This window comes from Mchenga conophoros, linkage group LG10 (assembly GCF_057382185.1).
Source record: "Mchenga conophoros isolate Kocher_MC1m ecotype Shallow Benthic linkage group LG10, M_conophoros_male_GT1.1, whole genome shotgun sequence".
Lineage (NCBI taxonomy): Eukaryota > Metazoa > Chordata > Actinopteri > Cichliformes > Cichlidae > Mchenga > Mchenga conophoros.
Window position 1 is genome coordinate 23,889,079 of NC_140535.1, and position 19,827 is coordinate 23,908,905.

Sequence of the window (19,827 nt, forward strand, 5' to 3'; positions counted from 1 at the left end):
GAAATATTCTATCTACCCTTGGGATGTGATGGAACTCCGGTACTGTGGTTAGCATTGTTGTCCCTATGCATATCGGTTAGGTTAGGGATATGCTGGCTTCCTGTCCTGGTCAAAAGTCAAAATACTTTTACTGGTGACTCTAAATTGGCTGCAGGTGTGAATGGTTGTTTGGCTCCCTGTGTCAGACCTGCAATAGATTAGCAACTTGTCCAGTATGAATCCCACCTCTCACCATATGAAAGTTTGAATACACTTCAGCGTAACCATGGCCTTGAATTGGACAAATAGGAGAAAATTCCTATTTGTCCAATTCAGGGATTCAGATGGGTGAATCTGATGGACAGACTCACCCAAGGACACACCAACCTAAGCCAAAACAACACTAATTACATTTTGTGTAGCTCTTTGTTTTATTAATTAAGTTAATTTAAATATGAAGAATGAGGAGGCCTGTAGAAAAACTGAAGGTCCTGAGGAAAGCTAAACTGTGAAAACACTCAGACTTCTAGCTTATGATCTGCATATTGCAAGCTAGCATACAGCTAACACGTGCACATTTTTAAAGCTCTTTGGAGTGAAGAAAGAAAACAACAAAGTACCCACACACAACAAAAGTAAGGAAGAAAGAGACAGATTTAAAAATGAGTGCCAAACTAAGTCTGAAAGATATAAATGTGTTTGCTTCATTATCCTACCGCGTCAGATGAAAAAAATGTGTCCATGATTTTAGAAGCATATGAAAAGCATTCTGATCCATGATGGAAACTGTTTAATGTTTCAGTTGGGGTGAATTTACTACTGTGTGACTCATTGCATCAGATCACCCTCCGACCACACAAATGTTTCCCGACTTGGGTGTGTGCATGTGTGGATCTGCCAACCACGACCAACCCCTTCCTCCAGCATGAATCTTACTCAGTCTTTGATGATTAATATATGAGATATGCACAATCATTTAGGAACAGATAGCATCATCTTATGCAGAGCCATACGTTGAAGTTGAAAAGGACTCCTAAAAACGGCACATGATGAGCCATAATATAAAAATCACTGAAAAGTGAAGTGAATAAAATTGCTACACTTTAAATATTTTTGTGAATCCAGACCAAAGAGACCCCATAATGGCAGTTGCATTATGCTGCATCAGCAGCCTCCCACTCTGCTCTTTGCAGAGTTAAGGAACGAAAAACACAACAAATAGCCATCTTGATCAAATATCCATGTGCGAGAACCAGCTCTACCCTGCATCCCACAGGACCTAAAAGATTCAGTGCCAACATCCGGATGCCTGACACCACAGGACACCTTTAGAGGTCATATACTGTATTCATCCCCTCATCAGAGTTGTTTTGGTGGCTTTTGCTTTCAATGGCTCAAAAGAACTAGAATGATGGGTGTGCATTTCTAAAGAACAAAAAAGCTTCCTCCATTTCTCACAAACTAAATATTTAATCAATTCTTATTTTGTTATAAAACATGTATATAGAAGTTAAAGAGCTGATGTTAAGAGTTGTTGAAACTAGATTAAGAAGAGAGGTGATAATCAGTGAGCATCAGTAGGGCTTCATTGCTCTTGCACTACAGATGCGATGTTTTCTTTGAGTGTTGATGGAGACGTCAAACCTGGTCAAAAGTGCACTGTGTCTTAATGGATCCAGGAAGCATATAATGGGATGCCAAGAGATGAACTGTAGTTCTGCATGAGGAAGTCAGGAATGGCAGAGAAATATGTGAGGGTGGTGCAGAACATGTATGAGGACAGCTAGACAGTTATTATTTATTTATTTATTGTATATTTATTTTATTTTATTCTACTGTATATAGTATTTTATTCTATTCTGTACAGTTGTGTACTGTATTTATTCTTATTGTATTCTAATTTTTGCCTCATAACTTTTGCACTGTCCACTTCCTGCTGTGACAAAACAAATTTCCCACGTGTGGGACTAATAAAGGTTATCTTATCTTATCTTATCTTATCTTATCTTATCTTATCTTATCTTATTATGTGAGGTGTGTGGTAGCAGTGACAGATGGGGTTCAAGGTCAGGGTGGGAGTGGCCCTGCGTTCCTTCTTGTTTGCAGTGGTGATGGACAGGCTGAGAGATGAGATCGGGCAGGTGTTTCTGTGAACTGTGATGTTTGCAGAGGACATATGTAGTGAGAAGAGGGAGCAGACAGATAGCCTGGAGAGGTGGAGGTATATTATGGAGAGAAGAGTAGAAATAAGTCAGTAGAATTTAGACAGAAAACATGTGTGTGAGTGAGAGGGAAGCAGATTAAAATGTAATGATGTAAAGAGCAGAGGTAGTGAAGGTGGATGAGATTAAATGTCTGGAGTCAGGCACCCAAGGCAACGGGCAGTGCACAAGACAGGTGAAGAAGAGAGTGCAGGCAGAATGTAGTGGGTGGAGACAAGAGTTAGGTGTGATTTATGATGCATGGATAACACCAAGAGTGAAAAGGAAGGTTTACAATGTGGTAGTGAGACCTGAGGCACTGCTGAAGGTGGCAGAGTTGAAGTTTCTCAGATTTTCATAGGGAGTGATGTGAATGCACAAGATTAGAAATAAGTATCAGAGGAACAGCTGACGCTGAGCAGTTGGGAGACAAAGTTCGAGAAGTGAAGTTGTGATAGTTTGGACATGTACAGAAGAGGGATAGTGGATATATTAGAACAAGGATGCTGACGATAAAGCTGCCAAGCAGAAGGAAAAGAGGAAGCCCTTAAACAAGCCTCGTGATGTAGTGAAGGAGGACATGGAGGGGGTTGGTGTGGCAGAGGAGGTTAGTTAAAAGTTCCAAATCAATATTTATTTGTAGTGGTGGTCGTGACCACTCTTAAATTTAAGTTCTATTCGCTTTCTTTCAGTTCTATTTAGATCTTCACAAATCTGCTGAAAGAGCCAAATGGGTCATGGATGTGTTACTAATAGCTTCCTTTTTTTTATCTGTTGAAATTTTACTCAAGTGACATTTTTTACAGGTATTGACATTATAGTAAGAAGCATGATGTGTGCTCTGAATGTAGTGACTGCTATAAATGTTAATAATAATAATAATAATAAACTTTATTTATAAAGCACACTTAAAAACAAGGGCATACCAAGGTGCTTAACAAGTAACATAGAGAATAGAAGGAAGATAATAGAAATAGGACCAAAGCAAGTACTAAGTATGCAAGCAGGTAGCTGTCACTGATACATAGGAAAGCAACAGGTACAGAGCAAACAAGAAATTAAATGAGCATAAAAGTGCATAATATAAAATCATAAAAGAAATATTAACTAGAGGGAAAGGCAAGATTGAATAAGTGGGTTTTTAGTCATGATTTGAACAGTGCAATGGAATCAGATGCGCAGAGGTCGAGAGGAAGGGTATTCCACAGTACCGGGGCAGCCAGAGCAAACGTACGGTCACCCCGGGACTTCAGCCGAGATCTGGATTGGGTCAGAAGTAGTTGAGTGGCAGATCTAAGTGTTCTAGCAGGAGTATGTGATTTGAGAAGTTCACTAAGATAACTTGGCGCTAATTTATTAATAGTTTTGAATGTAAGGAGTAATATTTTAAATTGAATACGGTACTTTATGGGCAGCCAATGCAAGCTAGCTAGAACAAGAGTAATAGGGCAAAATTTCCTGGTACCAGTCAAGAGGCGGGCTGCTGCATTTTGGACTGTTTGCAGTCTAAGAAGAAGAGAAGAGGGAAAACCGTAGTACAAGGAGTTACAATAATCCAACCTGGAGGTCACAAAAGCGTGAATAAGCTTCTCCAGGTCCTCATGCGGAACATAATGCCTAGCCTTATAAGGCGCAGTTGGTGGAAGCTAGCTATCCAGCGAGCTATCCAGCAGTACACCCAAGCTACTGACATAGTCACAAGAAAAGCTAGCAAAGGAACCCAGGGCAAATGTTCCATTGCTTTGCATCATCCATAAAATGTTTGGCACGCACCTGAGCCAGATGTGACTTTTCTGTTTTCATGGCAGTCAAAGCATATTAAGTAGTTTCCAGTAGGCTGTAACTAATGAGTAGTTGTGTACCGGTAGTGGACTAGTAAGGGCCAACTCTTTAGTTTTGCCCTCTCTGTTTCATACAGCTCTTGTATACACCTCACACCTGTGACTCTGAAGGGCAACTTGCTGTTGAGTCATTGTAGGCAATCTAAATTGTGTCACGCTGGCTTTCCGTCTCGACTATGTAAATTAGTCTGCATGCTGTTGCTATCCATCTGGCAAATGACACTGTTAATTTCCTGGAGGCTGATTTATCCATTGTTTACCACCAAACACTAGCGTGCATGGTCTGCACGTATGACCAGGGCTAACAATATCACCGTTAGCTGCGTGCTGGGCTTGCGCGCACCCTGCATGCATTCAGCTAGCTTTCAACTTCTGAAGATGAAACTTCCCATTCAAGAGGTCATTTTATATCATTCACTGTGAAACATTAATAACATTAATTGCTAAAGTGATATTGCAGTAACATGTTACTATAGTAATATGTTACTATGGCTACATTATTATGTCAACATTAGAACTCCTTTAAAAAGCTCACTGACTAATCATTTCTGCCTCTCTTTAATGTTGTTAAACGTCTATCTGGCTTACAATATTGTAGCCATACATACAGATATACTGCATTGATAATTATGTCTAAACCAGCAGACACTAGGCAATCTTTTTAAGACTGCTGCAGGTATATATTGTATATGAGCTTTAGTATTTAAATGTGTAATGACTGTTAAAACAACATAAAGGTTGAGGCCTGATGTGTCTGTGCAGCACTTTTGGTTGTGTGAGTAAGTGTGTGCTTGTGGGTGTGCTACTACAACCCTGCACAGCCATGTCCTCAGTGCTTAGAGTATGCTAGCCACTTTACCCATCATAAGTTGACTCCAGAAGGTCACAACAGAACATGTAGCCATGGTGACAGCTTTGCCAGTTTAAGAAATGGAATAATCTAGGCGCTGGGCTACAAAATGAAACCAAATCTGCTCAGAAATCTGTGTGTGGTATTAAATAAACACACAAAATTCATGCATACGCACACTCAAGGAAATCATGTTCAGGAAAAAAATATGTTGCAAATGAAGGAGAAGGAGCATGACGAATTATTGTTTAAACTAAAAAGCTAGCTGAGATGTGCTATTCGTTCTTCACTTTTATCCTCACACGGCACCAGAGAATGCCGGGGACACAGATGTGTTCATTTCACGAGTGTACATTTTATTTTGTCATTTTATTTTTTAAATAGATCTTGACGATTTAAAAAAGCATTCCAGTTCTTCCCCCAAAAAAGCTTCTATATATAAAAGATTTTGCTATTTGTCAAGTGATTTCCACAGCTGGTTGAGTTTGGGCGCCAGCCTGAATCAGTTATTGCTGAGACAAAAAGAGAAATCAGATGAACCAGACTTTTCAAGGTTACTTTGCAATGACCAAACATCAAGTTATTATCTGTATGGTTAATCTGTCACTTTAGATATTCACCTTTCATCCAAAGATGGTTTAAAACTAATACAGTTCCAGTAAGCTACAGCTATATCTTCTTATTAAGTGAACATATTGTCACCTCCTATGAATGTGCTTTACAAATATTTCACACCAGTGTCACTTTGGCCTACTAGTCATCAACACAAGACCCTGCTCTTCTCACTTAATCTGAACTCATATTTATTAACTTCTTTGTATTTGCTGGAAGGCATATCCTCTATAAATGCTGGCATATAAAGCTGCATTGGTTCACACTCTCACACAGGAAGTGCTTACTTTGTTGTCGCCTCACACCAGCAAAATCCTCCTACGATAGAAGCAAAGCGAAAGTTGTTATGCATTGGGTTAAACAGTGAACAGAAGTCGCACAAGATGTATTGTATACATATACAAATAATGTTTCTGCTTTATTTATTTATTTTAATCTCTTTTTGTTTTATGAGGTGGGTGTTTTTGAAAGGTTCTTTTTTTAGACATAGCGGCTGTTAAACCTCCCAAAATCCATTTACAAAACTGGGGATTTGTTACCTGATCATGTTTCACTCTCTTTCTCTCTTCCATAAAAGAATAAGAGAATGGGATCTGTCTCTGTATGTCTCTCTGGCACTCTGATTGCCAGGTGAGTAAGTCACCCTGTTAAATAGAACATCTGTTTGCCACGTGTCAGCTGTGAAAACAACAGCTGGCTAAATCCTAAAAACAAAAAAGCAAAGGACCCAATGAGAATTGCACACATGAGATAGAATAGTCACATTTTAAAAACTAGGTCAACCTGTCCATATATTCATACGCATTATGCCGATAGTGACAGATTAAAGGAAAATGTTCATGCCTTATACACATTTTTAATACATTTTCCCTTTAGAGCAGAGATGTCAAACTCATATTACATCATGGGCCACATAAGCCCAATTTGATCTTAAGTGGGCCTTTATGTCAGTGTAAATAAGTTTAACTGCACATTTAAGCCCTGAGACATCTTAATATAAGAAAAGAAGTGCAGTTTCAACAGATAAAGGAATCTTGCTCTAATAAATTAAATAAGTCTTTCGGCACAACTCTTTGGGCACAAAATATAAGAAATGAATGTGTAAAATTACAGAAGTTTTGTTGGCTTGTTGCCCAGACTGACCTGCAATTATAAAATAAATATTTTAAAAGTTATTCCTGTTAATACACAGAAAATGTCCTATTTGTTTCCGCTGTGGATTGATTAAAAAAATCTATAGTAGATATTGAAAAAAAAAAAAAACAGGAGCTTTTCTGTCATTTATTAATTAATCTATTACTTTATTACTTTGGCTCAGTATGAAAAGCCACTGGGGAGGACTTTGTCAGTAAGAAAATCTGTAAATGTTGTGAAAAATCCGCTAAAAGTGCAAAATTTATGATCTCCTTCACATTTTCATATTCTTTAAGAGGCCAGCGCTGTGCAGCCTGACTCGTATTCATTAGATAACACCTGAGTGGTGCCCTATTCTCTTCACAGATAATTCATGCTTTGGTACTCAGTATAATTTAACCGCACCCTTTAATGTAATAGGTACTTTAGAAAGAAATCATTCTGACTCAGACACAAAGTTGCTTCTGACTTGTTCCCTAATCTCTTATCTACACGTTTTCCCTGATGTTCATGATATAAGTATCCTGTATAACTCAAAAAGACTGTTATCTAAAAAATTACTTCATACTTTTGACAGCAAAGTTAGGACGATTATAATGTGACAAAAATAAAAAAAAGTTATCCACAAAAAGAAGAGTACTCTCCTATATGGCACGTTATTAACCAAACAACAGAATAGCGGTGAGAGAACTTAATAGATCTGGATTTGGCTTCGGAGTTCTCCGAAAAGACACACATCATTGTACAGTTCTCGTAACTGACTCTAGATTTCTCAAACGTGGTTTGATTTGGTGTGTACTGGTTGCTGTGTTGCCAAAATGCTAAAACCCACATTTAGTTTCATGTTCATCTTAATGCCTGAAGCTGGAATCAGACATTGACTTTGTTTAAACAAAAAAAATTGACCTACAATAACTGCATGTGGGTGTAGAGTAGACCTAAAAAAAATTTGATTTTTCTTTGGAGGAACATTGGTCCGTGGTTGCCTTGAGATTTGTGAAACAGCCGCATAGTTGCTGCTGATTTCCTCAGATAACTCAAGGGATATTGGTTAGCTAAATTTGTGCTGACAACATGAACAAAAATATAAATGCGCTATGGAGGCAGCAATACAAATGGAAAACTAAGCACAGCGAAACATCCAAATAGGTTATCAGATGATGGAAACAACGAGGAACATAAAGTTACTGAAGCTTTCGATGAGCCAGAAAATCAAACGAGGTTAGGGTGACATCGGGTTTCATTTCTTAATTCACTGCTGCTCAGGGTGAGCTTTAATCCACAAATTAGAAGGTCAGACAATCAGTCTGAACAACATGTGCACTCAGTTTTTAAAATGCCCTACTGTGGAGGTTGTTTATAAAAGCTGCGTAAATGCCATCAAAAGATGTGTTTGTCATTTAGTTCTAACTCAGAAATGAATCAGATGCATAAAATGTGTGTAAATGTTGAGGACGAACAAACTGCAAAACACTGAATTACATGGAAAGGCATTTAAGCTTAGCAATATATATCTTTATTTTTCAACATTTTGAATATGGAGTCAATTACTATTTTATTTATTTTTATATAAGGAACCCCATTAGCTTCCACAATAGTTGTTGCTAGTCTTGTCCACATAATTTGGCTCTTACATCCACAGTAAGGTTTTACAGCTGTAATAATATAAGCATGCAAATATCAATAATATTGAGGCACAATACACAAGAATCAAACAGGTCACAACATTGCCCTCTTACAATATTTACAGTAATGAAAAACTGTGTAAATAGGCTTTTAAATGTTTGTTTTTAAATTGCTACTTTACTATAGACTTTAAGGTACTGTAAGATCTTGTAAAACATATTTTTACTTGCATTAGCAATATAGTTTCCAATTATTATGGCTTGGAGGCTTAATTAATGATAATCAGACATGGTTTTTAGATTTAGTTGTGTCTGGCCTTTCAGATGATTTTATGTGTTGTTTTTTCAGTTTTATTTCTAAAAAGAAAAAGAAATGAGGATCTAAAGGAGCTATAAAAACTGCTCTTGCATTATTAAAGTGGGTGCATTATTTAGCGACGTTAAGGGCTGGCTTGTCTGATTCTGCTGGGACAAATACAGGCAAGCCTTTACAGTAAGGTCTGCATTCCACTCTTAATGACTGTGCTTCTGTAGAAAAGAATCATCCCGTCTTTTGTTTTTGTTGTTGTTGTTGTTTTCCCACAAAAAAATCACGTGTGCTCAAGTTTTTATGGATTTTCTTTACTTTTCTGTTTCGTATTAGAAAATGCATCGTAATAGAGCATCGATCGCATTAATTCTCCTTCTGACTGCACCACGACACGATCCTTTGGGGAAACTACAGTAACAGTCGCTTACTCAACTGTCTCAACTGTTTTGTGTATGGCAGCAGTGGCAGTTGGCTGGTTTTTTTCCCCCTCCGGATGTTTGTAGTTGTACATAAAGCATAGCAGACTCATTCCTCAGCCTTATGTTCTGTTTATATGCTCACACATTTACTGTTCTGTGTCATCCTGACTGTCTGTGTGTGTACAAAAGCCATGTGTCACATTTGCATCTTTGTGTGTGTGCGCACGCATGTGTGTATAAGTGAGTGTGGAGAATACTGAGTTTAGAAATGACTGGACTAGATGCAGGCTGCAGCTTGTGCAAAGTGTAAGTTTGGTGGTTCCAGCTGTCGGAATTTGTTGTTCTGAACGTGAGTGGCACACTCTGTTACTCAGACCCCAAACAGTTGCCATCATTTTAAAATCAGATATCCCAGAAATCCAAATTGAGTTATCTGGTCTAAGAACAAAATAAAATGAACAGTATGTTCCAATCTTGCATTTAGTACAAACCCTTAAAAACCTGGTTTCCTGTACTAGGTTAGATAAACATCCACTTTTTACTTTTTGAGTTCTTACTGGGGATGCAGGAAACAATAGGCTTCAATGTGATGCCACTGTTACTGGCATCGTGCATGATGTGACATGGAAGGCACACCAAAGTGAAACTTTTTGTTCTTCCTGCCTGTATCGCTGCCTTTCTGTCCTTCTTTTGAACTGTCTCTTTCTGTGTTAGCCACAGGCTACATCTGATAATTAGCAACACCAAAAGTGAAATTTGTGGTTTGCTCACAGAAATGTAAACAGCACGTCGGCTAACCTAACGGCATAGTTGCAGGGAACTAAGCAACTAGTTGTCCAGATAAAGTGCTTAAAGAATACATTTACAGTTTGAACAACAACAACCGTTATCTTGTCACTCGGTCTTCTCTTGAGACCTTTGTCTTTCCTTATGTCAGGTTCTTCTTACAAGTAGGTTTGGTCTGGATCTTTGTCCTCCAGGAGATTCTAATTTTTCTTTTTGTCCCTTTCTTTTTCACGTCCACCTCTCTCCAGTATGTTTATTTAATTTGTGAGTGATGTGATGTCAAGTTTGGCTCTTGTTTGTTTGTAGTCTGTTCTTCCTCAAGATCTCTGTTGTGATCATGTGTTCCAGGTCTGTTTTGAGGGTTCTGGAGTTCTACAGTCCTTCCAGATCACATTTCTCATTCAGTATACAATTCTGTAATTTTATCATCTTAATTGTTATTACTGTGTTTGCCCATTGTGTATACACAACATCTATTTTATGTCTGTCTGTCTCTTCTGGAAAGGCCATGTCCCCTCTGTTATTCTTACTGAGGTTTATTGCATTATTCGCCTTTATTTTGTTGTGTAAGAACAGAGGTTGTTGTATAATCTGTATATTATAGAAACAACTAAACTGACTTGCTTTGAATGCAAAATCAGTTTTCTTTTAAACGCTACTTGTGCATTCGACATATTGAATTTTGTAACATTAATAGCTTTCAAGTCAGTGTTCTGATTTGTAAAATTCGAGCTTTGAAAAACCAGATAATGCTACTAATAATGTTATCATTTTGCAAAGCTAGTCACAAAAGAAGAAGAAATATCTGTTGGACATGTTTTAGATTTGTGCTGTGACATTTCTGCCTCTGGGGGAGTGTGAAAGTGGGTGTGAGAATGCAACAACAAAAGAAACAAATGAGCAGGATGGAATCAAGTCAAAACAAGGTGTTCTATCCCACAGTTTAAAACTTCTAAAGTTATTTTTGTTACAGTAAAAAAAATGGCCAAATGTTGCTAAATGATAACTAAGTGATGAGTTAACAGTAGCTTATCTAGACAGTATGAATGTTCACAGATGAGGACGGATAAAAGAGCACATACTTTGTTAAATGTGTAATTTTTTTCCCAGCATGGTAGTTTCACTACACAAAAAGCAACTTGAATATAATGTTTTCCAATCATACAGCTGTGTAGATGTATAATAAATGGCTTCTACTTTTGACTTTGACATGCACTCATCGGTCACTTCATCAGTTAAATCTTCTCAGTATTGGGTTGTACCTTTTTTTTTTACCTTCTCAACTCCATTAATTCTTCATGGCACACATTCAAAGTGCCGGAAACATTCCTTTGAGATTTTGGTCCACATTGACATGATGGCATCACACAGTTACTGCACATTTGTTGTTGCACATCAACAATGTGAATCGCTTGTTCCACCACATCCCAAAGGTCCTCTACTCAACTGAGATCTGTTCACTGTGGAGGTCATTTGAGGACAGTGAACTCATTGTCATGTCCAAGAAACCAGTTGGAGATGAGCTGAGCTTTGTGACATGGTGCTGGAAGCTCACTGCGGTAAAAAAGCGATGGAAACGGTAGGCAAGAACACTCTGGTAGGTGGTAGTGTTTAAAGAGTGCGCTCAATTTGCACTAAGGGAAAGAGTGTGTCAAGAAAATATCCCACCTCCTGTGACCAACAACCACGCTACATTCTAATGCTCAGTGTGAACTTCAACAGGTCATCTTGACCATATCTGCCTAAATGCATTGAATTGCTGCCATGTGATTGACTGATTAGATAATTGGGTTAACTAGCAGTTGAACAAGTGGAATACATGAATTGGATAGTGGGTGTTTATTAAGGGTTAAAATGGTATCATTTTTAATCTTTTTTGTTTAGAATAAAGAATTATATGTTCATGGAAAATTCCTATGCCACATCCTTGCACTTTCTGTATTCAAAATATTCACTACACTTGAGTTCTGGGCTTTGAGGTATACTTTAGAGTAGTGTTTTGATGCAAAAGCATCACTTTTCATCTGAAATGTACTATCAAGTGGGATCAATTCTTCTTTATCTCTTCCGATGTTTCCTGTGCCATTGACTCAGATTAAAACATGACATTTTCTCCATTAGTGCAAAACAAGTTAGCAACATGTTTTTTTTTAATCAAATGCTGTTCCTGTCCTTTTTTCCAGTATTACTCTGACTCACCCAGATGCCACTTTGCATACTTCAGATATAGACTTTTCTAAAAGGTTATACGTTTGTGGTCGTGGTTAACTAGTGGAAAAATACACTGCCACTTCTATGCCAGTTCATCCACTCTACAGGTCATATGGTGGTGCTTTGTCAGTTTCATTTAGCAGTTTTCTTTCACAATTTGCAAACTTCCATTTCTTAGTAGTTTCTTGGACTGACGTAATGGACCCAGGGCTCCTTTGACATGTTTCAAAATTATTTGACATTAAAATAATTTCACTAGGGATCAATAAAGTATTCTGATTCTGATTCTGATTTCCCATAGTCCTCACTTTATAGGCTGTTGTCATGTTTTGATCAGTCAGATGCTGTTGTTGTTGTTACCACATAAGAATGAGGCTGAAATACTTGCTGTCAGTTCTTGACCTTGCTCTAAAAGTCCTGTTGAGTTTTACAAGGTCTAATCAGTTCATTAAAGTCTGAGTCACTCTGCAGATTTCACAGTATTTTTAACTGTTTTGTAAGATCGCAAAATAAAAGAAAAGTGTACTCTAACAATTGAAGAAATTACATTTTAGCTCATTTTTATTTAGGGTGTATTTCTTTAAAAGATAAGCAAAGGTTATATTTTATCCAGTTAGTTCCCAAATATTATTGGCTGACTTGTGAAGTGACGTGTCTTTCGGTGTGACTGCTTTGTAACTTTCTCCTTTCCCCTGAACTTTAATTTGAAATGTGCCTTTTTATTGTGTCCTTTGTGTCGGCCCATGTACTTAATGGAGCCTAATGGACAATTAAAATCACAGGGCAGATGTTTATCAAGGTTTTTGCACAATAAATCCCAATCGCTACAAAAAAACAAAAAAGCAAAACAACAACAACAACAACCAGCTACTGCCAGTAGTAGTAATAATGGTACCATTATTACTACTACTGGCTCTAACCGCACTGGAAACCTAAATGATTAACAAACCATAAAGAAGAAGATAAAAGGAGACACTGAACTCATTCACAGAATAATGAACACGAACACATCTGATGGAATGCTAGATAATTAAGCCTGGCCGGCTTTCATCACTGAAATAAATAAATAAATAAATAAATAAAGGAAAGAAGAAATAAACAAATACACGCAAATACCAGTGACACCAACGATTATTCTAGTATACAGTGGAAGACACAAGCGAGCTATATTACACAACCACGATAGCATACTTCTACATGTATTCCGAGTTGAACATACATGCACATGGAGCACGGCATGTCCAATGTTTTTATTGCTTATTGGTGAATAGGATCACCCATTGTTACCCAGCATTAAAAACTCACTGTGTTCCCTGTGATGTTTTGAGAACAGTGTGGTTTTCTCAGGCCCTGGGGAGCTCCTGCATCTCTCCAGCCACACGCCCGTTAATGAGACATCTGCATGCACTGGACACACTTTGCTCCTCCTAATAGGATGACATACATGGACGGCAACGCCTGCTACATCTTCCCATTTTCCTCCCGCCCCTTTAGCTTGTCTGTCTTTCTTCTTTAGGTTGTTGGTTTGGATCAAGCTATCCTATTTTATTTCTTCCCACCGGTCTGCACAGACTCAGCTGTCCCCCCCCCCCTTTCCTTTCCTCACCTTGTATGTCTTGCTGAACAGTCATTGTTGCAGTCCACTGAATAAATGGGAAATAAATGTCAAAAATAAAGGCTTTTTTCTGGTAGAAGTGACCAACAGAATCATATTGCTATGTTATTCTCACTCAAGACTCACTATTACACTTAACTGTAAAGAATGATCAGCAAGAGTATTGCCATAATTACTAGCTAATGCTTTCTATAAAAACTTATGCATTTCCTCTTAATGCCTGAATAAGGTAAAAGTAGACACTAGTTTAATTTTCTAGTGTCTACTGAAATGTGGGGTTTTTTTTAAGATACAAGTGAAATGACCAGGCTGCAGTGCTATCAACTTGCTCAAAAAAGATACAGATCTGTTGAACCTTCCTAGTTCTTGAAATAGACTCAACCATTTAATTTGCAGCTATTCTCCTGAAAAATGAGTCACTGTAACTGTGCTTCTTTTAAAATTCTGCTGCATTGCCTGCCCGGGTAGTTTGACCTCTTATTTGTTTTGGGTTTTTTTTTACAACTGCCATTTACAGATGTCCCACAAACGCAACGCGTGCGCACACACCCACAGACACGAGACATTGTGCCTGTTCAAGATGTGCTTGTGCAGAACAGCTAGATTGTGTGTTGCAGCTTTATCAAGACGCATTCGTCCAAAAAACATAAGTGTTTGAAGTCATTTATAACAGGAAACCAGATTTATAAAAAAAAAGGCTCAATAAAAACATAAAGCAATATAGTGTGAGTTTTATCCAGTTATCTCTGGGAGCCTGTTTCAGCTCTAATAACACGACACGACAGTGATACAAAATTAGGGATAAATTAGGGATAAAACCTGATAAAAGCACTAACGTGGCCGTGCATGAAGGGGGTGTGGTTTGACTCACCGCTCACTGGTCTTTGCCTGTCAGTAGATTTTAAGTTGCTTCAGGCAAGTCTACACTTCATTTGTTACAAGAATTTCATAGGTTCTTAGACACGCATTATATGCGTGTCTAAGAACCCTCAGCAGTCTGCTGAAGGTACTTTTGCAATTTAAGACGTTTCATAGCAGAAAAGATTTTGCGATATTTTAATCAATCTCTGACATGAACTATGAAAGGCGAGTCTTTTAATAACTAGGCTTTTAAAGGATTTGATCTGAGATTTTCTCCTTTATTATTTTCACCTTAACTCTAAATAGAACCCCAAGCTCAAGTAATTGTTATTAGCAGCCTTGATTTTATGTCTGAGGAGCTGTAGCAGGACATAGGTCATATGGCCTAAGAACTGTCTGCTTAGTCCTGTGCCTGGTGGATATAAGGGGCCGATGAAGACACGTTTTGACAGCAGTTTTAAGTGGGCAAAGGGGCGTTCACCAAGTGTTAAACCAACTGCGTCAAGGTGGCACAGACAAACACGGGGATATGGGAACACATGACATCCTGCCTTACACTAAAAGCGAAAAGGTTTGATGTGGAATAAACCTTAATAGAATAGTATGAAAAGAACAAAAGCTGGTGCGTTTCAATCTGTAAAAAGCGGATATTTATGTTGATTAGTAAATACCTCGGCAGTCGGCACACATTTTCATTTAATGCTAGTAAAGACGATTGCAGCAAAGAAGGCTTTTATTTTTGAGAGCTAAAGGAAGTGCGCATCGCCTTCTGTTTTAGCTGTCACCATTTCACTAAACGATCGCCCTGCCCTGTGCCTGAGTTTGCAGTTGAGTGCGCTAGGGATCGCGGCTCTATTATATAACTTTAGAATACTGGCGCTTTTAATGGCGCATAAGCAGAACATTGCGCCACAGATATGTCGATTTCCTGCGGATTTATCCCGAGTTCAGTGAGCGATCGATCACTTTTTTCGCCCCCTCCTGCCGGTGGTGAGCATTAAAAAGTTATCGAGTGATCCGTGAAACGGCGCACACGGCGGATCTCGCCAGCTCGAGCTGGGTCAGCGTCGGGCTGTTGATTTTACAGTTAGATATATTGCGGAGAATGTTTTCTTGCCTTACGGGCACAGAGGCAGCAACAAATACAGCTGATACTTCACCACACAACAAAACTGCAACGAAGGGGTTTTATTCAAGCGCTTCACCTTGTGGACGTTGCGGCATTTCTTACATTCTTTTCAAGTTGGACTACTAAAAGATGACCTAACCGGTGGAGTACAGGTCAGGTACTCATACTACAGGTATGAGATCTTTTCAAGTGGAAACACTTGTCTTCTCGTTTGGTCACTGCAGAAATGTTGGCAGGGGTGAAACGGGCTGTTCCGTGGAGTAGGCCGACGGTGAGGGTAGTGCGCGCTGACAGCTCTGTTTGACAGATCGCCACGAGCGCTCGAGGAAAGCGTCTCTTTTGGGTCGGAAGAATTTGTTTAAGAAATGGGAAAACGTTGCACAAACTTCAGCCTACCAGCTGCTTATCAGGCTTTGCGGCTAGCAAGCGTGTGACCTGTGCAGTTTCCCATATAACCAACAGGTTGCACTAATGGTGTTGTCATGCTTGGTGGGAGTACCATGTAGAAAGTCAGGAAATCCCAAAGTTCTTTTTTTTTCATATATATATATATATATAACTTTAGCATCCAACTGGTATTTATTGGTCAAAGTGAAGTTGGAAAGAAATGCATGATCTCATTAGCTTCAGTTTTGAAGCTGTGCATGACAGCTGGCAATAATGCGTTGTGGGTGTGGAAAAGTTGTTGAACCTTACGGCCAAAACATAAATCATTTTTTGCATTTTCTGTAAGATGCTCAATAAAACAAAGGAAAAAAATAATCATGTGTGCACGGAAATCCTGCGCAGCCACAAAAACCCCTTCATAAATCATTGGACTTCAAGCACAATACTGCAGGGCTATAGCTATTTTAGACGCTTTAAAGTGTTTATGAATGTTATATAAAGTATTCCGGAGGAAGAATGTCACCGCTGCGGCTCAAGAGCTGGAAAAGATCTAGCAGAAAAGACCCCGGCGACTTGCATTGATCAAAACATCACCGGAAATTATCCGGTCGTCACGCACGATTCGGCAGTGCGTTATTTTAAGGTTTTGACATTTACAGCGTATCAAATGGTCGACGAAGTTTACGAGCTAATATGCTGGCCTATTTGTGTTCCCTCTTTATTTTTAATATATAGTTTATTCAGGGACACCGCTGCGAAACACTCCAGACCGACCCTTGCTTTAATCGGTTTAAAACTTCTAAATTGGACTTTGAATGTATTATTTACTCGCTCCTTCTTGCAAGTGGGCAGAGGCAGTCGTTCGCGCCAGATGCCTAACGTGGTTTAGTGTCTCCCGAGTCCAACGGATGCATGTTGTTACAAACGCTCAATGGGGATCTGACGGTGCGGATACCAGTAACGCAAGTTGTCCGGGCATGTCTTAAACTTCTTTTCCCTGTTCACGGAGGAAAAGACACAGTTCCTAGAAATAGCACTCATATTTTAGTCATTTATTTCACGCAAGCCTAATAGCCCTGGTCTGATTTTGCAAGTCGGTTTTAAGTGTTCTCCCATTTGTGTGTCTGCCACATTGTTGGAGTGTGGGTGTTGGGGGAGGGAGTCATTCAGCTGCTGTCATTTATATAAAGATGAAAAATAAATAAGTAGAAGCAGAAGAGCGTAGGCAGAAGCACAGCAGCGGAACACTGCTTTTAAAGAGCGCCACTTTGTAATGCAGATGTTTTCAAACACCTGTCAGCATCAGTGATCAGTATTTCAGTAAGATTTGCTGTTTGTTTCGCTTCTTCATTATCTACTGTATGGGTCATCTCATTCAAGGCAAATTTTGTCTCTTTAGTGTGCATGTGTGTCCTTGTGTGTGTGTGTGTGTGTGTGTGTGTGTGTGTGTGTGTGTTGTGTTTTTGATTCACCCTGGCTGTCCTCACTGTTACCCACAGGACAAAGAAATGGATCAGGGTGGACTGAAGCGCAATGGTAATCGAGACGACGGCCTGACATTTGCGGAGATAGAAGGTACTGGTGACACACCTGGTTCACTGTTCCAGACTGCAATGCATCTGCCTGGGTCTCTGCCCCCTGCCACAGTGGCCCCCAATAGACAGGGTGGAACCAATGGCCAGGGGGAGCTTGGAGGCTTGTTTGAGTCTCATCAGCATCATGTTCTGGGTGAGGGGACAGACATGAAGGAGGGTAAAATGATTCGAATGCAGAAACAACAACAACAGCAGCAGCAACAGGATATTGGTATATTCGGCATGGGGGACAGCTTGCCATTGTTTAACCAGTGTATTTCCGATACACCCACATCTGTCATTAACACCTCAGACACTTCCGTCCTAGGCAACCTTCCTCTGCCTGACCTTTTTTCCCACCCCATAAAGACGGAAAGCATTCTTTCTCTGGACAAAGACTTGGGAACTTATAGTGGGCACACAGGCACTGGTCCATGCGATTTGGATGGCAACAGTGGCCGCCTGATTGAGGATACAGAGATTTGGCAAGATCTGGACCTTCCCAGCTCACTGCCAGAAATCAGTGCTTTTGAGTTGGATTCAGAAGTGGCACACTTGGATAACATTCTACAAGAGAGCACCGGTCGTGGCTGTCCTGTCGGTGGCTTGCCAAAGGAAATAAAGCCTCTCATGGGTAACGGAGAAAACTGTACCAGTGTTAATGGCACAAAGCAGCAACACCATGCCCTACACCCCCATCAACAACAGCAGCAGCACCACCAACTAATACATCACCAGCAACATCAGCCCCAGCATCACCAGCCTCAGGCCCTTCTCTCCACTATCATCATCAAGGAAGAGAAGGATCCTGATGAGTCTTTCATCCAAATCTGTACCCCTGGTGTGATAAAACAGGAGAAGCAGGATAATGGTTTCTGCCAGCCTCAGTGTCTCCAGAGCGGCATCAGCTCTCTCCACGGAGGAGGACCACGCCCCATGTCCTCACCTGTGAGTGTCGGCGCAGTGCCCGGCTACCACTACACAGCCAACCTGAGCTCAACAATGGACATACAAGACCAGAAGCCTTTTGACATGTACTCAAACATGCCTCTGATGGGGGATGGCTGGGCCCGGGGGAAAAGGTATGGAGAGACATCTGGGATTCAGAGCAGCGATGATGGGCCCACTCCTGTCGCGTCCTTGGCACCTTTTTCTGTTGGCTTCTCCAGGTAGGTTGAACTTTATCCCACTATGTTTGCTTTTGACTTCATTGCAACGTTTGTCGTTATTCTCAGTCATCATATGATTGGCTTTGTATTGACTCAGGAGAGTATGGCTGTGCTTTGAAAAAAGAAGTTTAATTGTAAGGAGAAGGGAAGTTGATAATGCGTTATTTGCTGCAGTCTTAGGTGTGAATTCTCTAAATACAAACTTTGAAGACTAATTACTGCTTTTTAGTCCACTAGATGGTCAATTAACTTTAGTAGTATATAAGCACAATGATTGCAGCGTTTCCTTTTCCACTGCGCTACAAAAATGTTTGTGCTGCTCACTTAGCTCCTGAAATGCTAAGTTCAGTCTGACAACTTGACATCTCAGTCAGTTTTTTCATAACATTTAACACAATGTCCTCTAGTGTGATGATTTTTTAACACAAAAGCACTTGAATAAGTCAGAAAAGATGCTCAGGAGCTGTTGTATGCTTCCCTGTGACATTCTTAACAGCATTTGGATGCAGGGCGTCTGGTGCTCATCACATCTGCAGACACTGCAGAGCATACTCTTAATACAGCCACTTTGCAGCACATTGTAAATCTGAATCAAGTGTAAATTAAGAGTAAACACTACATATAATATGTATGCAAGAATAGGAGACTGATATAAGAGAAATATTTTGCTGTTTTTGACGAGGCGCAAGGTGACAGTAGGGAAAGTAAGCGGTCTAACTGAAGACTTGATATGAGAAGGTGTGTGAGAATAGCCATCCAGATGAGATCTTATGTTTTCCAGTGTCACAGTATTGTGGATTCTGGATTCCAATATCTGACTAAGCTATATTGCTTAACTGTTCTCATATACGGTATCCAAGAACTATTCATTTGGTATTTTTCCTCTATTGTTTTGTTTTTGTTTTTGTTTTGCTTGTTAGAGAGCAATCGCAAAATAATCTAAACATGTCATCCCACCACAATTTATTAGAAAACGTGTTATTTGCATCTCTAAAAATGCAGTGTGCTCCTGTTTAATTTGATGGAAATGAGCGCTGTGAGAAAGATGTGTACGTGCAGCTTGGTGAGCATGAAAAGTGTCTGGTGGACACACCTCGCTTCAGCTTGGAAAGACTATCTGATAA

The 19,827-nt window shown here is 39.5% G+C and overlaps 1 protein-coding gene across 2 annotated transcripts in view; it reads left to right on the forward strand.

Moving 5' to 3' along the window:
* The first annotated feature begins 15,253 nt into the window (after positions 1 to 15,253).
* The window catches only part of LOC146566001 (glucocorticoid receptor-like), a 63,239-nt gene continuing 58,665 nt past the window's right edge, over positions 15,254 to 19,827 (forward strand). For both annotated transcript variants that reach the window (XM_085289494.1, XM_085289495.1), the window contains exons 1-2: positions 15,254 to 15,745; positions 17,460 to 18,703. In XM_085289494.1, coding sequence (XP_085145620.1) covers positions 17,469 to 18,703 — 1,235 coding nt within the window. In that variant the 5' untranslated portion in view covers positions 15,254 to 15,745; positions 17,460 to 17,468. The remainder of the gene's footprint in view (positions 15,746 to 17,459; positions 18,704 to 19,827) is intronic.